This window comes from Podarcis gaigeae (genome assembly GCF_964106915.1).
Source record: "Podarcis gaigeae genome assembly, chromosome: 1".
Taxonomy (NCBI): domain Eukaryota; kingdom Metazoa; phylum Chordata; class Lepidosauria; order Squamata; family Lacertidae; genus Podarcis; species Podarcis gaigeae.
The window spans coordinates 68,705,135-68,727,708 of record NC_139678.1 but is presented as its reverse complement, the minus strand read 5'-3'; the positions used below and the strand labels follow the sequence as shown (position 1 = coordinate 68,727,708).

At 40.7% G+C, this 22,574-nt stretch overlaps 1 protein-coding gene across 1 annotated transcript in view; it reads right to left on the bottom strand.

Annotated features, from left to right (window-relative positions):
• The window catches only part of IRAG1 (inositol 1,4,5-triphosphate receptor associated 1), a 92,534-nt gene extending 69,960 nt beyond the window's left edge, over positions 1–22,574 (bottom strand). The window contains exons 1-14 of the mRNA XM_083724467.1: positions 21,936–22,574; positions 20,996–21,108; positions 18,779–18,895; positions 18,414–18,594; positions 16,654–16,715; positions 15,643–15,721; positions 13,708–13,863; positions 12,633–12,750; positions 11,530–11,577; positions 10,513–10,653; positions 9,419–9,564; positions 6,926–7,589; positions 5,658–5,799; positions 4,520–4,581 (exon numbers count right to left, since the gene is read on the bottom strand). Coding sequence (XP_083580593.1) covers positions 4,520–4,581; positions 5,658–5,799; positions 6,926–7,589; positions 9,419–9,564; positions 10,513–10,653; positions 11,530–11,577; positions 12,633–12,750; positions 13,708–13,863; positions 15,643–15,721; positions 16,654–16,715; positions 18,414–18,594; positions 18,779–18,895; positions 20,996–21,041 — 1,962 coding nt within the window. The 5' untranslated portion in view covers positions 21,042–21,108; positions 21,936–22,574. The remainder of the gene's footprint in view (positions 1–4,519; positions 4,582–5,657; positions 5,800–6,925; positions 7,590–9,418; positions 9,565–10,512; positions 10,654–11,529; positions 11,578–12,632; positions 12,751–13,707; positions 13,864–15,642; positions 15,722–16,653; positions 16,716–18,413; positions 18,595–18,778; positions 18,896–20,995; positions 21,109–21,935) is intronic.

Genomic DNA, 22,574 nt, shown 5'->3' with positions numbered 1-22,574 from the left:
CTTTTGAAGGGAGGTTTGCCAGTGGTACTTCCAAGATCTTGTATGATGGAAAGTGAGCCCTAGATAACTGAAGTATTTAATCTGTTCAAGGTTATGGCCATCCAGTACCAATTTAAATCAGGAGAAGCTTCTTTTGAATACTAAAATTTTTGATTTTTCGTAATTAATGGATAAGCCATTTCCAAAACAGTAATCAGAAAACTTCCTCAGCAGATATTTCAAACCCGGTCTGGAATGTGAAATGATGGCCGCATCATTCGCATATAACAACAAGGGGGTCCTTCTCATTCCTAGTTTTGGAAGGTGTCCGTCTGAGTCCATTAGGCTCGCTTCTACGTCGTTTAAGAATAGGTAAAACAATGTGGGGGCCAGAATGCATCCCTGTCATTGCCATTATAAGAGAACAGGGGAAGTGTTCATGGTGAGTTCTGACACTTCTTTTTCTAGAAAAACAGCACTTCAAACAACCATGCTGCCAGAGACCACATCTGCTTGCCCTTAGGTAGTCTATTCATCTGAATTCGCTTAGACATAGACTGGGAAAGTGCTTGACATGGAGGGGGGACATTTTGCCATTCTTGATCAACAGAATCAAACTCCACCAATACAGAAAAACTAAAGACAAAAGGGGATGTCCAGTTTCATAAAACTATGCACCAAACTCTCCATGATACCTTCAAAACAAATGATAGAATGTGCCAAGAGCAAATTGAAGTATTTTCACATGCAAGTTTGCTTAGTTATAACACTAGAAGCAGTTTTTATTTTCTATCATCACTCCTCCACCCCAAGAGCCTTAATAAGGGACCAGCACCCTTTCACTTGGAAGCCCATTGTCCACCTAAAAGGTGGAATATACATATTGTAAATAAATTGATTTAGAGAAATATCTAGACTCAGTTTAAAAAAAATCAAACATCCCAAGCCCTTTGTTGTGAAATGTATACTACCTAGGAAAGGAAGATATGGACTTCTGCAGACAATACTACCTCCGCAACATTCCACTGAAGCTTCTGCCCTGCTGTGCACAACTGCAGCTTCAACTGATAATGAATGTGGTATGAAAACCAATGTTCTACCACACAGTGAAGAGTGTCTGGCCATGTACATTTTGGCCATGGGTACCCCAAAACTGGATAAAGTATTTGTCACATACAGTACTGCTTTTGCCATGCATAAGGTTTCAAAGATGTTCTTGGGCAATATTTCATTTCGTACAGGTCTTAGCCTAGTTCTTATAGATAGTAAGGTAAAGGTAAAGGTACCCCTGCCCGTACGGGCCAGTCTTGACAGACTCTGGGGTTGTGTGCCCATCTCACTCAAGAGGCCAGGGGCCAGCGCTGTCCGGAGACACTTCCGGGTCACGTGGCCAGCGTGACAAAGCTGCATCTGGCGAGCCAGAGCCGCACACGGAAATGCCGTTTACCTTCCCGCTGGTAAGCAGTCCCTATTTATCTACTTGCACCCGGAGACGCTTTCGAACTGCTAGGTTGGCAGGCGCTGGGACCGAGCAGCGGGAGCGCACCCCGCCGCAGGGATTCGAACCGCCGACCTTTCGATCGGCAAGTCCTAGGCGCTGAGGCTTTAACCCACAGCGCCACCTGCGTCCCATAGTTCTTATAGATACATTTGAGTTATTTCATTCCAAAGAAATTTTCTCACCAAGAAATCAAGTAATATTCTTACAAGGTATTATATTTGAAAGTTTTTGCGGCCATAAATGAAACCTCTTTTCCATAGGTGGTGTAGAAGATACTCATTCTCTCCAATTGATGCCTAGAGCACACACACTAACAATAAAGCAAACTCTGCAATGTCATCCTATTTTAAAAGCACAAGGCATAAACAAATCTTGTTCTCAATCTGCCCTGAGAAATTCTAATTTTACACACAGCTTCTTGGTAGTGACAGATGTTATTCTTAGTCAAAAGTCAAGAGAGGCCTGGGGAACACTATTCTCCATTCATTAGCAAGAGAATTTACTCCCCAAGGAAGAGAGACATGCCATCAAAAACCAAAACTGTTAAACTACAAAAAGTTATTCCACACAGATCAAGAATCCAGTAAAATAAGGGGAACGACAACTATCTTTTAAAAACTGCATTAAATGCAATTTTGAGGAGTCCTGAATGCTTTTAGATTAGTAAAAGCTATTTAATAAGGATCATTTGGAAATTGGTTCAACTATTTGTTAATTCTGCAGTCAGATTTTATAAGAGCAGAGTAACTGAATTAGAATTACAGTACTGTATTTGTTACAGATAGGTAGCCGTGTTGGTCTGCCATAGTCAAAACAAAAAAAATTCCTTTCAGTAGCACCTTAAAGACCAACTAAGTTAGTTCTTGGTATGAGCTTTCGTGTGTATTTGTTTCAAAGTAGACAACAAGTATGGGAGTATAACAAACTAGGCTGATGAAACTGCATCATACTATAATCCTACATTAAAATGGCAACATTTAGTGGATGGAATTCAACACTGCACTGTGACAAACATTCTGTCTGCACAGGCATATCAGCTTGCCAGATGGAATGATCCCACGTCCTCTTCCCCCTGCAAACTATTCTGGAGGTTCTCCTGAACTACCAGAGCCAATTTTGGGAGGTGCAGGGATAGGCTGGGGGGGAGGATATAGGGGGTGGGAATGCCCTGTTGTACAAGTGGGAGTCTTTACGCAGGGCTTCCACTGACAGGGTTCTGCCCAGTGTCCTGAATATACTATAACAAAATAATGTGGCATGCAGCAATTTAGTCTAGATGAAGGAGGGGACGGTGGAAGATCCTAAAAACATAACTGTACTTAAATCAGAATTGCATCCATTTCCATCTCTCCTTCTCTCCAGCTAATGCAACTCAGGGTACTCTATGTTATGTTAAATGTGTGGCTAGCTATATTTGGGAGTTTTCTTAGTTAAACTGCAGGTGCCGGGGAAGGAGGCTCACTTTCGTGGGGTCCACAGCATGAGGAGTATTTAAATCTAATCCTTCCTTCCCTAGCTGCAGTCCCAATCCCACCTCAAGCATGAGCATCAGACGCATTAAGAAAGGTTCTAGTTCATTTGCCTAATTTTTGTAGCTTGGGATGGGAGATTCTTGTCCATATTGTGACTGTGATAGAAAGATTAAACCTCCCCATCCCACATCTGTGGCCCCCATGGGAAAATCACCCCACCATGCCTGTATTTAAATAAAGAAAAATATCGGGTGTGGTCGCTAGCTACACATTTAGCATAATGTTAAATTTGAACCTGGAAACATGTAAGTACTTGGATCTGTGTGTGGCTGGCCTAATAAATCCTCAAACTGCAGGTTGCAGCATTTATTTAGACAATGAAATACTCTCAAGCCCTGAGTTGACTCCACCCACCCAGGCTGGCCATGATCTCTTCCTGGATAGGAAGGAGCAAAAGTTGCCTCCCTGTTCTAGTTGGGCCTTGGCCAAGCAGCATGGTCTTCCTGAGCTTTGGTGCATTTTGTATTCTTTGCTGGTTTTCTAATCCTTATTTGTGGTTTTATCCCTCAACCCCTATTTCCTGGCACAACTCCTTACTCCTAGGAACTATCTTGGACTGTTGCTTCCAGTTCTGCCTCAACCTTCATACTTACATGCAACTTTCCAAAGTTATTTCAGTTTTCTTATTCTCCTCTGCAAAATTCTTTCCCTTGAGATTTGGAAAGTTTGTATTTTACATCTCGCTTTTTTCCATTATAAATCCCAAGGTAACATACAAAGCACATATCTCAGGTGGTTTCCCATCTAGTCCCTGACTAGGCCCACATGTCCTTAAGCTTCAGGCAGGTGTCCACCTCATGTTCCTTTAGAGCATTGCAATCATGGGCATAGCCGGGGGGGCAGAGAGGGGCAGCTGCCCACCTAAACCAATAAAAATCAATAAAAATACATAGCTGAGATTCTGCCCCCCCCAAAATGCCTGCGTCCCCCAACAAAAATCCTGGCTATGCCCATGATTGCAATGGTTCCCAAGCACCAAGAGTTCTATTATATTTTCTTTTCCAAAGACACATATCCCCATTTTGTCAATACCTATACACTTGTAATTTCTGCAAACCACCCATTGCCAACAAAAACCTATCAAGGCAATAAAGCTTGGAGAATCTGTTAGTTTATTCCAGTTTATTCCATCTGTACCCAGCTTTACCCACAGAGCACAGAGCACAATAGGGTTGCCAGGCAGCCTCTACTTACTAGAGCCAGACCTGCTTGCTTATCATGATGTAGTTCAAGATCCCACTACGAAAGTCATGAATATAGTTGCTATTGCTTTGTAGAAATTAGTTTCAGTCTAGGAATGAACGAATACCTGTTCACTATCGATACCAAGAAATTAAAAACCACTACACCAGGAAATGAATGAGGTATGATGCTGTAACCCCAGTTTGCCTGGAAATGCAGGTTGTTCCATTAGAGGAAACAACTCCTACATGAATATTTGCCTACATGAATATAGCTTAATTTCAAATATAAAATACCAAAGGTTCTTATAATCTCATTTCCTTACCTTGCTGGGTTTTCTGTTTTTCATTACCAATGCAGGTTTTTCCATTTCAGAGTATTTTTCATCTGCTCGTACAAAGAGAACAAAGAAGTACTATTAGATACTTATTAAAATGATACAGTTGAACCACACAATAAATGCTAGGGGGAAAATGAAACTTTGCAGAAACAGTGCCATCCTTGCCTTGAACATCCTCATTCAAGCGTATAGATGTGGCATATGTTTTTCTCTATCTCAGGCAACAATAGCCTGGCAACCATAACCCATCAGAACAACTCCAGGCAATTCAGTCTGATTATACCTAGCAACAGTTTAACTTATCTTCCTACTCAACAACTGAAATTTAAATAATCAGGAATGATGCTCATGGGGATGCTGCATACAAATAAATTTGCTAACAAAAACTGCAACTTTGAATCCTCTATATCTGATAGACTTTTAAAGGTGGGGGGAGGATAGGAAGCTGGCAGTTGCCCGCAAGTCCAGGGGAAATACCTGAGTAGTTGGGATGGGTAAATTAAAACATAATGACATCAGTTAAAGTAATGAGAGGGTGAGATCGTCCGGTTGGCAGGAGAAAAAACATGAAACCGAGTGACAGTCTTAACTGTGTGCTGCTGGCAAAAAAATTTAATGGGGCAAATCTCACTATTTTGCAGGAGGGATTCAGGAACAAATTGGAAATAAAGGTTGGTGCAATTAAAGAGGATTGAAATGCTCTGTCACCCTAGCACAATAAATCCCCTCTTTTGCGGTTAGGAAAGTGACAGGGACATTCACTGAAAAGTCTGGGAAGAACAAATTATCAATGGGAACACGTGTAACCTCACTGCAAACGTATCAGGACGGATGCTCATTGTTGTATATCTATCCCATAAGCAAATCAGAATGAATGCTCAGTAAAGACACAGACTAACACTTAAGCTCTAAGCAAGCACATCAAGACGAATGCTGGATAGCAGGTCTGGAGAAACCCTAAGGAGAAATGTCATTTATTTCTGTTTGGTATATAGGATACAATGTTTGCTGAATAATTAAAGTCAATTTCATAACACACTTCCAGGTTTATTAGCCAAATTGCATAGTGGGAGAGAGGAAACAGCACTCTGTTTAGCGTTTTCTAGGGAATGTTTTCTCCTACCACTCATTTTATTGTTGTCTTCTTGATGTGCTGAACATTGATGAGCCATTGAAAAACAATGGTGTAGCTCATTTTTCATGCCAACAAATGTTATGCTGTCACTGCTGTGATTGACGTCCTCACACTTTGTTGGTTCTGCAGACTGAATAAACACAATATTTTAGTTCTGAATATTAAAAGCTGCATTATCCCTGTAGAGATGAGAAAACATATGCTCTGACTATGAAAAGAAGCCCAACCAAAACCATGAAAAAGAAATGCTCCCTATCCAAAATGTCTGTAATATTAATCTGCAAGAGGCATGTTGGTGCCATCTTCCAAGCATTAGCTCTGTGCAGCGCTCCTGAGTAATCTCCAACTGGCACGCTTTACCATGGACAATGAAGGAAGTTTAAACAAATCCTTTGGGCTCCATCAACCCCTTCCTGCCCAAACCCTGCAGAGAACTCCTAAATGTGTAGACAGTGCTCTCTATGCCTACAATTAATGTGAGGAGGCTGGGCATGCTTCAGCTTGATCCCTGTTTCTCTTTTCATATAGTGTCTGAAAAGAAGTAAACTGTATGTTCACATTAGCAGCTTAAAACACAGCAAGGTCAAATCACTGTGTTGTTCCCATTAGAGATGTGGTGGGGATGTCTTCACACAACACACATGACCTTTTTGGTCCCTCTCTCCCATAATCTTCTGAACTCCTATTGATCATAGAATTGTATATTTGGAGGGGACCCCTGAGGATCATCTAGTCCAACTCCCTACAATACAGGAATATGCAGTTGTCCCAGGATCAAACCTGCAAGCTTGGCATTATCAGCACCATGCTGTAACCAACTGAGCTATCCAGCTCTATCCCATGAAGCTGTGCTCATATGTGCATGTGTTTTGGCTCTCAAATGTTGGGGGTATAAATAATTAAATTATTAGTAGTAGTAGTAGCAGGTCTACTCTGATTAACACTGGATATTATTCCCATGCTTTGGCTGCTTTTGCCTTCTATGTGCTCAAAATAGCTTCAGAGTTGCTTTCAGGACCCTCATGTAGTCACCTATTTTAATAAAATTGTTTAGCTATTATAGATAGTCTATGGGTACAGATTTTAAAAATCTTAAATAAGCTAAATGAGTACAGCATGCATGCTGCTTGTTAACTGAAGCTTGGAAAATAAAGTGCACTAAGGCAGGGAAATCTTCCTATGAAGGCAACAGAAATGAGCTATTATAATGCTCATTGAGCTTCAAATTATATTAAGTTTTGCATTCCATACACTACCTGAGTGAAGTTTGGCATCCTTTCGTCCATTTGAAAATTCTCCTTTGTTTCTTTTGAGTTTTCCTGAAACAGAAAGTTTCCTTCCCCTTCAGAAATCCACAGCTGAAGTGCTTTTATCATCTGTTGGGCGTATAGAATTGTCACGTTGCTTTCTGATACACCTTCACAGAGATCTTTGGGAATTCTAAGAACCAGTTCTTTCAGTTTTATAGCTGCAGCTAGGTTTCCCTTCTTCTGTTCTGGCTGAATTTTATGTTCCTCTTTACATGATTCTTTTTTTTCATCTAACACAGTATTCTTGTCATTTGCCAGTGTCTTAGAAAGTTCCAAAATGGCTTCCAGCCTTCCTTCTGGATTCCACCATTTTTTCCCTCCTAACAATTTTTTCCAGGTCTGACATTGTACCAATATTTGGTCTTTTTCTGGAGTTTGTGTTAACGTTTGGCTGCTGAAAGTGATTGCATTTACATTTTTCAAAGCTTTTTTGCTTAGATTGGCTCCATGGTACTCTTTGGAAGTTCTGATGTTCGCTCTCTCAAAGCAGCAACTGTCACAATTCATCATATAGTTTGTGGAAGCTTGAAACTCTGCTTCAAGTGTGCTTTGTTCCAATTGTTCATTTGTTTCACCCAATTCCTCCTCCTCATGAAGTTCAACATTAAGGCTATAAAATAAGGGGGGGGGGGGGCAATAAAGATTAGGATTTTTGTTGTTGTTGTTTCCTTATGTATATTTAATAAAACCTGCCAGCTACCCATATTCAGTTGAGATACCATTGGCTTCTGAACCAATATTGCCATTATGTTTTCCAGCCAAGAGAGTTGCCTTGTCTTAGTGCTGTGGGAATTCCAATGGGCACATGACTATTCTTTGCACAGAAGGAATTCCTCATTTAAAAACATGGCCTTTTCATACTGTGGGCTGTGCACTCCATTCAACCTTGATTTATTAACTCGCCTCCTGGTTATATTTAGAACAAGGATTCACTTTCCCATTTTATTTTGCCCAGCGCTAAACAAAGATGCAAGACTCTCTAAACACTAACTAAACCATAACACAGATAATAACACAATCCCACTAAAGAAAGTGAAATGTATACATGAGATTAGATGTTCCCGGATGGCAGGATTTATCTTTTCACTATTGTTAGTGTCCTTTCCCCTTCCTATTTTTGTTAGGTACCACAAGGTTAAATTCTTTTTTTAAAAAAAGAAACAAACACCGCTAAGCAAAGATGTGCCTTGAAATCTTTAAAACAGTATTATGTTTTATTTTGAAATTTAGGAGTTATAAATAGCTGACATTTATCTAAGCCTTAGAGAAACTGGAGTGAGTTAAATGCCATTTTGGCTAAATCATAGCCTTCAAACACTAAAAAAACAACCACCCGAAACCCTCTGGCTTCCACTCAGGCTAACTTACATTAGATATAGTTTTTCCATTTATTTTTTATGTTCTATAAATGCAATATAATGTAAATATGTGACTTCCTGTTCAAAATGAATAACTAGGGCTACAATCCTAACTGCTTACCTAGCAGGAAGCCCCACTGAATTCAGGAGGACTTACTTCTTGGTAGAAATGGCTAGGATTAAATGGATGAAACCCTAACTACTTCTGATGACCCTCCCTTTTTACAGCTTCTGGGATGATTTTCTTACCATAAGTCCCACAATCCCCCAAGAGAATTACCAATCTTGCCCTCATTCAGGGATTCTCTTTAGTTAACTTTAGCCCTGTGCCCCCACCCCCGCCTTGCAAATCATCCTGAGGTGCTCTTCTGGTTCTGAAGGAAGCTTAGTTCCTGTGCCTTTCAAATGTCCCAGATTTTACCATTCCAGAGGGGATCTCCAAACACACTGCTCAGACCTGCATCCCAGGGAGGTCACTTTGGTGCTGCTAATGTAGCAAATTGACTTCACCCCCAGAGGCGCACTCCATTGTCCCTTGAGACAGGCAGATGTCAACAACAGCAACCCTACAAATCTCCGCCTGAGCAATTTTGGCAACCTTGTGGCACACCCAAGTGATATTATCCTTGGCATCCACAACTGCCTCCTGCCTCTTGCCTTCTAAAAACTGTCTACTAGGTGACATCTGGTTGTATACTAGATACGTATCTAGGACAGAACAAAAGTTCAAGCTTTGACAATCAAAGAGGGAGTGGAGATTAACATGAGAGATTTAAGGATTCCCTCCCCCCATACTTCATTTCGGGTGGAGTCACACAATTGGATTTTCCAACACTAAAAGACAATTTACAGTCAGCTCATGACAAACATCCCACTCACAATTTGGCCTCAAAAATGTTTTTTTCACTTTGCAGCTGAACTCTTGTTGATTATGTCATTGTTTGCTCCTGTACAAAAATCTGGCAGCCAAGGCTCATCTATGTTACCCTGAAGCAAGTCCATTTAATGTCAGAAGGATTTACTTCCAAGTTAAGTATGCTTAAGATTGCTGCCTCTTGATTTAAGGAAAAACAAAACATACCAAGGTGATTTCATCCAAAGTTGTGGCCCTTCCAGAAAAGTTTCTAATCTTTTTACGACTTTGTTCCAAGTTTCAATGAATGGGCATAAGTTGGCCAATGTCTGTAATACAGTTACTAATGAGTGATCCATTTTCTGTTTCAGCTCCTAGAAAGATAAGGATATAGATGTTTGAAGAGGGAAAACTACAGAACAAAAGATGCTTTCAGGTGTTGAAACATATTATAGAGTCCTCAGTCCTGTGATTATAATTTATCAGCTGTAACAAGACTCATGAATAACTGTAAGACCAAGTGCAGCCTAGGTTTAATCAGAACTACAGGTCATAAAATTAGACTTTACAATCCCATAAGGTTAAAGTCTTAGAAAATAACAAAAAAGGCACATACCTTTTACTTAACTAGCTTCTACTCTGATTGTATAATTGAATACTGCCCTCTTCTGACACATTATCTAGTTCACATTTATTATTTTTGTACAAATATAATGTATTTGTTTGCTTTACATTCAAGGCAAATCTTGATTCAATACAGACATCACCGTGGTTGCTTCCAGATGGGGCTTCATACTGCAAATAGTTTGTTCAGATATTGCAAATAGATTCTTGGTAACAAGATTTTCCATAGGAAGTGCAAATCCAGATTAAAGGGCAGGAGGAATGAATAAACTGACATTTTGATGTCAATGATGTTGAGTGAATGCTGTGAAAAACCTATGTCCGTGAAAAACACCAATCCTACAATAAACTCCTACCTGGAAGTCCACTGTGACATACACACATTCTATATCAGGCTTCCTCAAACTTGGCGCTCCAGATGTTTTTGGCCTACAACTCCCATGATCCCTAGCTAGCAGGACCAGTGGTCAGGGATGATGTGAACTGTAGTCTCAAAACATCTGGAGGGCCGAGTTTGAGAAAGCCTGTTCTATATTTATAATCCCTTTATTATTCTGCCCTTTAAGAAAAGAGGTGAATGAGAAATTAAAGATTTGAGCCTAGTTAGGCAGAGGAGGTGGGAGTTTGAACATTTTTACTGCTTGACAGTCTCCACATATGAAACACCAGAATAAACATTCAGTAATAGAACTACTTACAATTTCTTCCATCAGGGCTTGAAACATGCTATCCTTCTGAGAGACTATTTCCTGTAAAAAATTCTTAAAGTGTTCCCTTGAATGCAGAAACAATAATGCTTCAAACACAGAAGTATTTCTTTCTTCATGGGCTTTTGCATTCTAATGCCAAAGAGACAGATTAGTGAAAATTACCAAAATGATTATATGTTAATGTTTATATTCTTCACAATACAAAGGATGCAGACACATGTAAATGGATTTCTTGTTTCTAACAGAGAATTCAGTTGCAATCCCCCATGAGATGGTTCATGTTATATTGCATACTCTAGAAGTATTGTTTATTTATGGCAGATTAAATTTCATTCAGCTGCAGATTACAGAATTTACAAAGAAGGCATCTAAAAAATAAACACTTAAAGAAACAGCATGGTTAAGTTACAGATAGGTAGCCGTGTTGGTCTGCCATAGTCAAAACAAAAAAATTTTTCCTTCTGATACATCTGAAGAATCTGAAGAAGTGTGCATGCACACGAAAGCTCATACCAAGAACTAACTTAGCATGGTTAAGATAATCTCTTCAGGCCAACCAGTTTTTCCCCCTAGGTGGTTAACTCACTAGCACTGTAATCACCAACTGAAAAGAAGTGAAGATGTGAGTAGTCTTCAAAACAAATATGAGATATTGATCCAACAAGAGAAAAACAATATGTTGATAAAAATCAAACACCAGGCAAAAGAAATGTTTGAAATAAGATTATAGCATACTGAATAAACAAAATCGTAGTCCTCCCTTTAGTCCCCACCCCCTTTAATATTAGATGTTTGTTCAGAAGTGTCATAGATTTGTGGCAGAGTATCTGCTTCAATCCCTGGCATCTCCCAGCGAAAGACCTCTGTCAGAAACCTGGAGAACTGCTACCAGTCACTGCAGACAATGGCAAGCTAGATGGACCATTTGTCTGACTCGATGCAAGGAGCTTTGTACATATGCCCCATGGGCAAATTTTATGGTTACCAAAAAAAAAAAAAACTTACCTCCTCTAGCGAAACAAGTTTTATACCAAGGGACTTCACACTTTCTTTCTGTTTTAAGAAATGAAAATGCATTAGGGGATGGAGAGACTCAGGGCCCTTCCAGACAAACTACTTATTGAGCATTTGCTTACACAAAGCTTATGTGGAGGTAAGGAATGGATGGGTCTGTCTGCACTATTGAATTTAAGGCTGGAAAAATGACAATGTAGCCAATCATGGTCAGGGCTGGTTGAGAAAAGGTAGCCCTTTTGTTATTGCCACTGGTTTCATTAGAAAATCCCTGTTTTCATGAGTGTGTGAGAGATATATTAAAGTGCTACACAGGCTGTGTGTACACACTGAAGCATAGGACACACACACTCCACCCGCAACGGTGACGTCTCACAGCTGCATGCTACAATTTGCTAGGCACTGTATTAAGATTTGCCCTCTTGGTGGCCTTGAAGCAAGGGTCTGGACCCATTTACTTTATCCACAGTAGAAGCTGCCCCTGTAGCCCCCGACAGCTGGTCTGGTGGTTGTATAAGCAGAATGGGTAAGCCAGAATGAACAACACTTGGCTCCAAGTGTAAGGGGCTCAAAATGCCACCCACAATGGCTGGCTTCTGGATTTGAAGGCACCATAAATTATATGGTAAGGGTCTCGTGCTTGTCCAAAGGCCTTTCTGCAATCTGGTTTCTTAAGCCTTGGCTTTCAAGCACAATAAAGTACCCATAAAAACACCAGTACATGGATGCTCATGGACAGTGGGGAAATGCCAGATTACCATCAAATCATTTGAAGCACCCTACATCCCTACATTCAAACCCCCAGTCATTTCACTCATTACATGGCAGAAAACTTGGGTTTACTGCAAAGCATACAACTAGCAGGAGTCATTGGCAGCCAGTTCCAGATATCAGGATCAAAGTGCATGTGAACAATGCATGAGTTTGAAAAATAGCGTTTTTTTAATTTATACTTGATGATGTTCAGATTATTGGCAAGACCATTTAAAAATAAAATAAATTTCTGAACATATTAGGGTCAAAATGTCAACTACTAATGAATTCATTATCTCTCTCAAAGCAACAACCTCAGTAAAAAATGAGCTGTTAAATACCAGACTTGCGACACATTTACGGATCACACCATTCTCTTCATGCAAGCTTGCCATTTTATTCTTGGTGTCTTCAAGTTCACGCCATATGTTTTTGTAGTTTTCTAAAGGCTTCTGCATGCTTAAAAAAAAAAGGTTATATACATTTCAGTAGAGTCTTTATAAAGCTCTTAAGCAGCAGCAAAGTTCACAAGCTGGACAAGGCACAAAAGCAGTAAAAAAAAAGATGAACCAACAAGTTACATCAGGGTTGTCCCGCCAGTATGGCACCCACAGAAGGTCTTAGTAAACATTGCTTCAAAAAGCCACAATAAGGTTCCCACTCAGTTCCTGTTTTCACTAGCTCAGTCTCTACTGTCCTGAATGCCCTTCAAACATGCCCACATTTCATTGGATGCCAGGATTGGACACCCAGCCTCACATCTGTTCTGAACAGAGGAGAAGTGAAAATGACTTCTCTCTGTGAGCAAGCACAGTGGCAGCTGATACAGGTGTATTTTTCTACCACTGAGGAAGGGATAATGGGAGAGGGGCATGGCTGCAGCATTTTGTGGTTGTGTTCTTTTTAAATTTTTTGCTCCTTTAGATGTAGCAGCCATTATGCCTTACTCCCAAAGCATCCATTTGGTATTATGCTACACACCCCACAGCATCTTTACAAAATTCCCAATGTGGTCACTTGCCTGGAAAGTCCCACAGAACCTACTCGGAGAAACCTCCTATTAAACATGCATAGGAACAGGTTGCAAACTAAATAGAACATTAATACTGCCTACTTATAAAGTCAGAAAAGGCACTGCTTTGAAAAATGGAGCCCAGCACCACCTAGCCTTGTTGGCTTTTAAACTACATTTGAGTACTGATCAGAAGAATAGGCTATGTCAGGTTGGTCCTGTTTCTTACCCACCCACCAATCTATCTAAATACTTCTCTTAAAGCGATCCACTCAAGAAGTTGGATCTGTGAGTTGACCTTTTTGTACACTGGCAGAACAGCCATAATAACATGCTTTCAAACAGTGCTTCCAAAAATGAGAAAAGGAGAGAGTATATATACACACACACTTAGAAAATAATACCTTGCCAGTCTGTCTCTCAGCTCTACAATATCATCTGTCAATTGCAGATAGGACTCCTCAGACAACTCCATTACTTTCTGCATTCCCAGTAATTGCGCAGTCATTTTCTGATTCATGTATTTTAAGTCTTCAACGCTGCTGTTTAAGTCGAAAGCCCTTAATAAATTAAAATGTAGGCCTTCAGTATTAAGACACCTTTTCCTCAGTTTATAACCTTTGGCAGGTTTACAAGTCATTAAGTGCTAATCTAATGTGTACTTAATATCCACCCACCCTGATCCAGTGTGCCCATCCTAGCTGGGATGACATGAACAGAACCTGAGGAATAATCATGCTAATACTTGCTTCTCCAAGCCTTTGCATTAACCCTGCAAAATGTTTGATTACCGATTGGATTGATTCCTGGGCAAGAGCCAGGGAAAAAAAAAACTTGTCAGATGTGTATGTGCCTAACCCAGCCTCTTGGTGAGAGATAAACTACTGGGAAATGGCAATCTGGTGAGAACATGGAAACCATTAGAGGGTACATACGCAGGATGCTCGGTGGGTGGTACTATGATACTGAGCTCTCCCACTGATGTTCAACAGTGGCCTTGGGGCAGAGGAAAAAACCAGCAACAGCATAATGTGCCTTTAGCACAGACAGAAGGTGAGGAAGATTCAGGAAGCAGCTATCGCTAAGATCCTGGGGTGTGGGAGGAATGGAACAGGGAATAGGCAATATTGTCATAGAAAAGTAGGAAGTAGATGCTTGACACCTGTTGCCTTGCTCAGCCTTCCCCCAACACAGACTTGGGTAGCATGCTGGCCTGCCCTCCCATCCAGTATTACTTAATGCCAGGTCAGTCTAATAAAACAATTCTCATCCATTATTTGATCATGGGTGAGGTGCCCAATCTGGTTTGTTACAGAGACCTGGGGAGGTAGGGTTGACTTTACCTAGCTTTGCATGCCTGGTTATTCAGTGCCGTGCCAGTCAAGGTTGGAGGGATAGGGAGGGAGCATGGCAGTGATCCATAAGAATCGCATCATTCTCACCAGAAGGCCAGACCATCTGGGACCTGGGAGTGATAGTTTGTACTTGCTGGGAGCCAGACACAGAACAGGGTTCTAGTTGGAATACCATCTGCCTTGCAGCCCTACAACTTCCCTCACTGAGATGGTGGAGGGGTAATGTTGGAGAATCCCAAGACATTAGTTCTGAGGGTCATCAGTATCTATGTTGATGCTGCCCTATGTGGGCCACTTCAGGACTTCCTGGCAGCCATGGCAACCATGGAGCTGTCTCAATACATCATGCACCCAACGCATACCACAGATAATGTCCTAGACTTTTGCTACAGAGCGCACTGAGAAAAATCAGTAGGTGAATATTGTCCCACCGTCATGGATATATCATTCACTAGTGAGGTTCGGATTGGCTATGACTCAACCTCCCTGCAGAGGTCTAATACTCTGTCTCTGTAACATCCTCAGTAAATTGCCCAGCAATTCACTGTTTAGAGTGGTAAACCAGCTGGTCCAGACCAGAGTGCTATCATTGACCAACCCCACCTCCCACCCCAAAAAAACACCAATCAGTAGCCTGCTGTGAGAGATTTGTGAACCACTTTATGGGCAAAATCACCCAGATCTGTGCTAAACTTGATGCCACAGTTAGTTCAGGTCCATTGGAGGTCCCTGGACCACCATCAAATTATACCTAGTAGGATTCAGTTGTTTCAGCCAAGGACGTGGACAGGATTGTGGTGGTAAGATCAACAGTGTGTCCTTTTGACCCCACCCATCATAGCTGATAAAATCTAATACGAGGGCATTGAGTTATGCCCACTGCGTTGAAAGAGGCAATGGTGTTGCCCCTCTTGCAGTGTAAGCAGCAACACCACGCAATGTACACAGCTGAATTCCTTCAACTTTCATATTCATAAACATTACTTGGAAATGTCCATTTCAGAATCTCCAGGTCTTCCTTCATATATGTCAGCATCTTCATCAGATAAGAAGGACATCATATCTGTTCAAGGGGGGAAAGGGTGTTGTATTAAATGTTGTTTTGCAATACGCATCGACATTGTGTTGGCGACATTGGTTGTTTCAAGCTAGGCTTTGGGAAAACTGTAACACAAACATGTGAGAAGTAGGCACATAAAATGAATCTGTAGGTGTTGTCCATAATGCAAGTGTTAGGCATACTTGAGGCAGCTGAGCTTAAGCATATCTAATTTTCTTTAAATAAAACTCCAATACAATCATCGCATGAAAAATAGAAGGTGCACTTCGATGTTATCCCATTTTAACCTCACAATAATCCTCAGAAGTAGCTTAGGCCACTGAGTAAGACTTAGTGAGGAATTGAATCCAGATCTACATTCAACATTCTGTCCACCACACCCCCATTCTATCCACATTCACTAGACAAAAATTGTGCTGGGTAATGCCCTTCAAGTTAATGACAGTAGTAGTGGCAATTGTCCTTTATTAAGCATAGGCTTACAGCTTCTCCTGGATAATTTGATTAAAAATTTCCCAGGACAGCCCACAAGGCCAGTTCCAGATACAGTGGTACCTCGAGTTAAGAACTTAATTTGTTCTGGAGGTCCGTTCTTAACCTGAAACTGTTCTTAACCTGAGGTACTTTAGCTAATGGGGCCACTTTAGCTAATGGGGCCTCCTGCTGCTGCCGAACCGCTACCACACGATTTCTGTTCTCATTCTAAAGCAAAGTTCTTAACCCAAGGTACTATTTCTGGGTTAGCGGAGTCTGTAACCTGAAGCACCTATAACCTGAAGCGTCTGTAACCCGAGGTACCACAGGACCTGACACAAACACTGCATTCATAGTAGTCAGTGAAATAAGTCATGATTGATTCTGCTTTTAACAGAAATAGCACCCACATCTGTGAATAATAATGCATGACTGGAGAAGTAAGCCATCCACCTACTCACCATTGCAATGCAAATTTCTGTTAGTGGTAGTAGTGAACTTGTCAACTTCTGTTTCTGAAATGCTAGGTTAAAAAAAAAAGCTATTCTTAAACCGTCTGAAGACATTTGGTAATGGTAAGGTTGATTTTTCAAGAACTTGCAAAATTCTTTTACTGAATTTATGCAAACAACTTCATTATATTAAGCATAAGCTATAGAATTCACAGAGAAACCCTAGAATTAATGTGATAAAATATTGTGAAGTAATATTTTGATCAAAATCTTATTTGTATTAACAATGATCTAGGGATTGCACTTCAAACTGTCTCTAAGTGCTTGAGATCTTCTCCACAAGTAGCTAGCGATAAAGGCTAAGCAGAAATTGACAGTAAGAATTTCCAGTTTTAGTTGTCAGCACTATATTAGGGATGCATTTCCCAGTCACCTTAATAGTGAAGTCAAAAAATTAAGAGGAGAACATTTGGCTTCAGCCTCATCCTTATTTATATCCAGCAGAACAGAGAGGTAATATATGGAGAGACAGAATGCCCATGTTATCTATAAAATTACTCCTCTGTTTGTCTCCCTAGGCAACAATCAATCCAATTTTTTATACCTGAGTGCTTGGGAATCATACAGTACATAAGTCTGAAAGTCAACAGCAGGGAACAAAACAGAATCAAAGAATTCTACCTCAGAGTTGTACTCAGTGCTATTTTTCTAGAAAAAGAGGTTCTCTTATAATGACAATGGCACCCACTTGAGGGTTGCTAGAACTAAGCTCCAGGTGCAAAAAAGCACTGGTTGTACTATACACTATCCAACCCCTATTGCCTCCCTCTCCATGTGTGTCTTTCATAAGCAAAATGTGTCCTTAATAGACCGGGGGGTGGGAAAAAACTATACTAAAGAAAAAGACAATAAATGAAATAAATATCATAGCAGAACCCATGGCTTATAAAACAGTTTCCCAAACCTGCCAATTAACCTGAATGTAGAGACTGAGGTGATTTGCGGGAAAGAACTTGTAGACAGGGAGGCAGTGTTCAACAGTTCTTTTATCAGTTTCCACTTTCCCAAATACAAACATCCATCTCCGCCACCATCCCAGGCTATTTTTCCTTACAGTTAAGACTTATTCTGGAGTCAGAGCCCAGTTGGAAGAAAGCCATCTTAGGAAAACTAGCCAAAACTGTGGCATTTTTGAGGAACCAGATGTGCTCTTCAGCAATTCTCCTTGGCAATTTTTCTGCCCCCATATTACAATTACAATGCAAATACATTATCCTGTACATTTGTAACTGCAGTTTAAAATTACAGATAGGTAGCCGTGTTGGTCTGCCATAGTCAAAACAAAAAAAATTCCTTCCAGTAGCACCTTAAAGACCAACCAAGTTAGTTCTTGGTATGAGCTTTCGTGTGCATGCACACTTCTTCAGATACACAGTTTAAAAGTAAATCTTAAGAGAATCTAAGTAACCCATGTGCTTTATAACATGTAGCTCCACTACTTAAGGTGTGTGCATAAAGGGGCTTGGGCAGTGGGAAACAACGTAATGAGCAATAGCTTTACCATTCTACTTCTGGTCCCATTACATACCCTGTAGATTATGCAGGCTTCCAGCTTTGCCCCAAAGCGGTCAGAGACCAAGAATGAAGAACAGAGTACAAGAAATAGAAGCCTTGTTGCCACTGCTTCTGCGTTTTAGAAATTATATCAAATTGTATCTCAATTAAAGCCAATGGGAAAGCAGAGAAGAGTAAAATGGACTTTCACTTACCAATCTTGACAGCATATGGCTATCCATTCTTTCATAGTTTCATGAAACGTTTCTCTGTCAACAAGAACATTTTGCCTTTTCGGGTCCAGCATGTTGTAGAGCGTGAGCAGTTTACCATTCTCAAGGCTATGCCCAGTCATATCCTCCAAATACTTTATAAAAGCATATGCAGGTACACCTTCTGTTATTTAAAAAGCAGGGTGGGAGGGAAGAAGCAGTGATTTTAATTGATTTTACATTGCAAACGTTATAAGGAAAGGTTGGATAAGTTTTATTGAAAGGTTACAAATAAATGTACAAACTTTCACTGACTCTACACACCCAATTGCTCATAGGAATAAGATCTAGAAAAGCATCAAACGTACCTGTTTCTTTAGTGTTGCAAACTTCAAAAGCAATGTTGATTAAATCATCTTCCAAGCAATTAGCAGAGAGTGACATGTTGTTTGCTACAAATTCATCAACTAAAGAGCTGGCATTTCCTAAAATGAAAGTGGTGTGGAAAGATAGGATACTTAAAAAGCACTTAAAAAACAAAACTGTAGATTACATTTTCAAGAAACTGTATGCCTCAGAACAATCTCCCTATCAGCCTTCTCTCAGAAGAAGGTATGAATTTACAATTCTATCAAAGCCAATGGTTGTGTAAGATGTCAAATTCCCACAAAGGTACAGAACTTAAAACCCAGTGCTCATTAGTTCCCTTAGTACTTAACCTGAACCTTAGAGGGCTTAGAGCTTAACGCATTACAATGGCAGTTTGTGAAAAGAGATTTTGTAATATTAACTGGCTCTGCTGAAGCATGTGTTGTAATCCTACATAACGTTTAGCACCAGATCCAAGAACCAAATCTATAAGTATCAGCACCTCCAAAACCAGAGACAAATTGAGCACACTGAAATGAACATCCTGAACAGCATATAGGCAGAAAAAAACGCTTTTACTACTGGAAACAGAGGACTGAATTATGTAAACATTGACTGTTTCCAAACAGGTGGTTCCTAGGAGTGTATAAATCATTGCTCTCTTCTACAAACAGAATTGCAATTGCATTTCCATACTAATTAGGGATATCACACATTTTCTCTATGTTCTGCTGTGTTCACTCAACACCGGGAAGCATGATGTAGCTGCCGTAGGTGGAGATGGTTCAGCTTCCCTGAGCAGCAATTAAAAATTATATTAATTTCAGGTGATAATTTATTAAAGAATTATTTATTTAGCACAGTGATGGCCCAACCAATATGGATGGACTACAATTTCCAACAGTAGATGATGTTGGACTGTGATTCTTGTATTGCAGTCCAGAAACACTTGGAGGGCCGCAGTCTCTCCACCCTGATTTACCACCAAGTGCTTATCTATTTGTGTTTACCCATTACTGCCCATGAATTTTTTAAAAAGTCTTTCCACATTCATTTTGAATTGGAAGTGTTTAAGTAGGAATGACACACGCTTAAAAATATTTTTACTCTTCGTTTTATAGTGCTGTAACACCTTTTCATTCAATCCAGGGGCCTTTTGCGTGTTTTGGGGACTGCAGCTCCCATCATCCCTGGCCACTGGCCATGCTGGTAAGGTATGAGGGAAGCTGCAGTCCCAACAAAATCTAGAGCGCCTCACATTGGCTATTCCTGATTTAAGCAGTACTTTGCTAATATTTTAATATATTTTGAATTATGGCTGGAAAAGTGTTTACAGCCTTTTTATGGCTTTATCAAACAGTGCCCACAATTAGGAAGGATGGCTATACTGTGTGTTTGATGAGGTATGAACACATCACTGCCCATGTCAAAATCATGCCTCTGAAAAAAACAACCTGAAAAGTATTGCTAAGGGTATCTGCTTCTGTAAATATGGTGCTACCTATCAGTTCTTCTCCAACAACATCCCAGACCTTCTGTGTTAAGAGATGAAACAAGCATTGAGAGGGATACAAATGGGTGATGGTCTTGAGTAGACACCCACTACCTGTAAAATGTGAGTGAGGCACACATAGCATAGCGATTTCATACAGAACAGCTAGCGTGGGAGAAGCCGTGGAGGAAGCTAGCTAGATCTGTAGCAAATGGAGTTCTGTTCCATGCCAAACGTCTTTGTTTTTGATCCCAGTAAGAGGCATTTTTCACAAATCCTTAAAGTTCATATACCTGAGTAAATATATAGTTTCTCTGCTGCCACTCTGACTTTATCACACACTCTTCCTGAAACAATAGGCAGTGCAATATTAGTGACAAAATAGGAGCCAAACTGTTCCTCAAGTGGTTTGAAGGTGGGGAAACAGTGGTGGGAAACAATTAAGGTACAGAGCCATAGCCATTCTATACCTTTGTATGTGAGGGTGGAACACCACATTATCAAGAAACAGGGCTGAGAACATGTGTGCTTTCTTTGTAAGTGAAATGCAGGGACACAGGAACTATTGCAGGAAATAACTGATTGACAGGAATGGAGTGCTTAACTCTTCCCCACACCTGCTTGTTTCCTTTCTCTTCCTCAATACAGTTTTTAATGTTTTTCCAATACCGCATGTAAGCTCAGGAAAAAGAGCAGCTATTCAGTTGTGAAGTAAGACTCTTACCTGATAACAGCATGCCTTGTGAAGAAATACTTGATGTGTAATTCATGTTTAGTGAACTACAGATTCAAAGAGATGTTTTCTAATTTGTGTCTGTCCTATAACACGAACTTTCACTGAAACATAATAATAATAATACTTAGCGCCTCCATTAGTCTTTATTCAAAGTATTTAACATAACAAGTATTTAACATACTTGTAACCATGCATGGAGTCTCACCCTGAGCTGAGAGTTAGCAGACACAAAAAGCGGAGCTTGAGAGAAAGATAGTTGTGTTTTTTTGCAAGCTGGAGGAAGAATGAGTTGGTGGGATCTGGCTGTTTGATCCACTGTCATGAGAGAAACAGTACCCGCTTGGAGCTTAATGCTTTGAACCCTTTCAATGTAGGCTCAGGTTGCAAACAAGCCATATATCAAAAAGACACCACAGTCTTCACTGTGTCTCATATCCAAAGGAAACACAAACCCTGGGTTGGTTCCTGTTCCAACATTTCGGAGATAATACTGCTTTTAAGTATATGAAACACTTTTATTCTTGAACAAGGATCAGTCAGTATGCACACACAACATACATTGCTGAAGGCCCTCTTGCATGTTGTTCATTTGGTCTGTCCTACATCTGCTTTGGAAACAGGAGGGGTGGTAAGTTGACCATAGCTCATTTTTAAATTGAAAATAATGTTCAGGCAGTGAATTTGGGTGCAACGTCAACAGATTTAGCAGTATGTGATTTAGCAGTAGATGTTTAGGTTGTGTGAAAGAAAATGAGCAGGCTGACAGTTTGCATCCGTTTGTACCTGTACTAATGTCAAGCTGCATCTTCTACCCCGCTCAAGAACAAAGTGCAATTATAGGTATGCCTACTCCTAAGTAAACCCCATTGAATTCAACTGAACGTCTACTTTTCTGGGAGTAACCCCTACTGAATTCAGTAGGGCTTACTTGTGGGGAGACACGCATTTGGTTGCACTTTGAACTGCTGCTGCTTCTTTTAAACATTATAAGCACTTCAGTCTCCGGGCATGCCTCAAGCCATGCTGCCGGCCGTTTTCTTTTAGCAAATTGTGCAGAATGCGCTGGTAAGGAATTATAGGCTGCAAAATGCGGTGCAAACTTTTACTCTTCCCCGGTTTTACAATCCCCTTGTGTGAAACCAACCGGCGCCTCAGGGAACGGGCTATGCTATAAAATCCGTGACCTAATTCACTCGATTCAACTAAGTGTGCGTGTTTCGCTTCTGTTTTTTCCTTTACACGAAGGCATTCCGACATTTTTCCTCCGTCCGAGGGAAGTGGTCCAGAATTCCGCCTCTCCGTTCTGCATAACGAGCGGATTCGGCCTTTTTTTTAAGGCGTTTATGTTACTGAGGAGGAGGAGGAGGAGGGCCCGTTCCCAGGTAGGCCGTGCTTTTCGGCGCCCGCTCTCGTGGTCCGCTGCCCCCTGCAGGAGAAGGCCGGGGAGAGCGAAGGCGGCGGAGCAACAGAGGCGGGAGCCACAGACGACGACGACAGTGGCGCCGCCTTCGCCTCTTCTTCTCCACGCCCTTCCCTACGAGCACCTTCCGAGGTCGAGGCCTGGAAG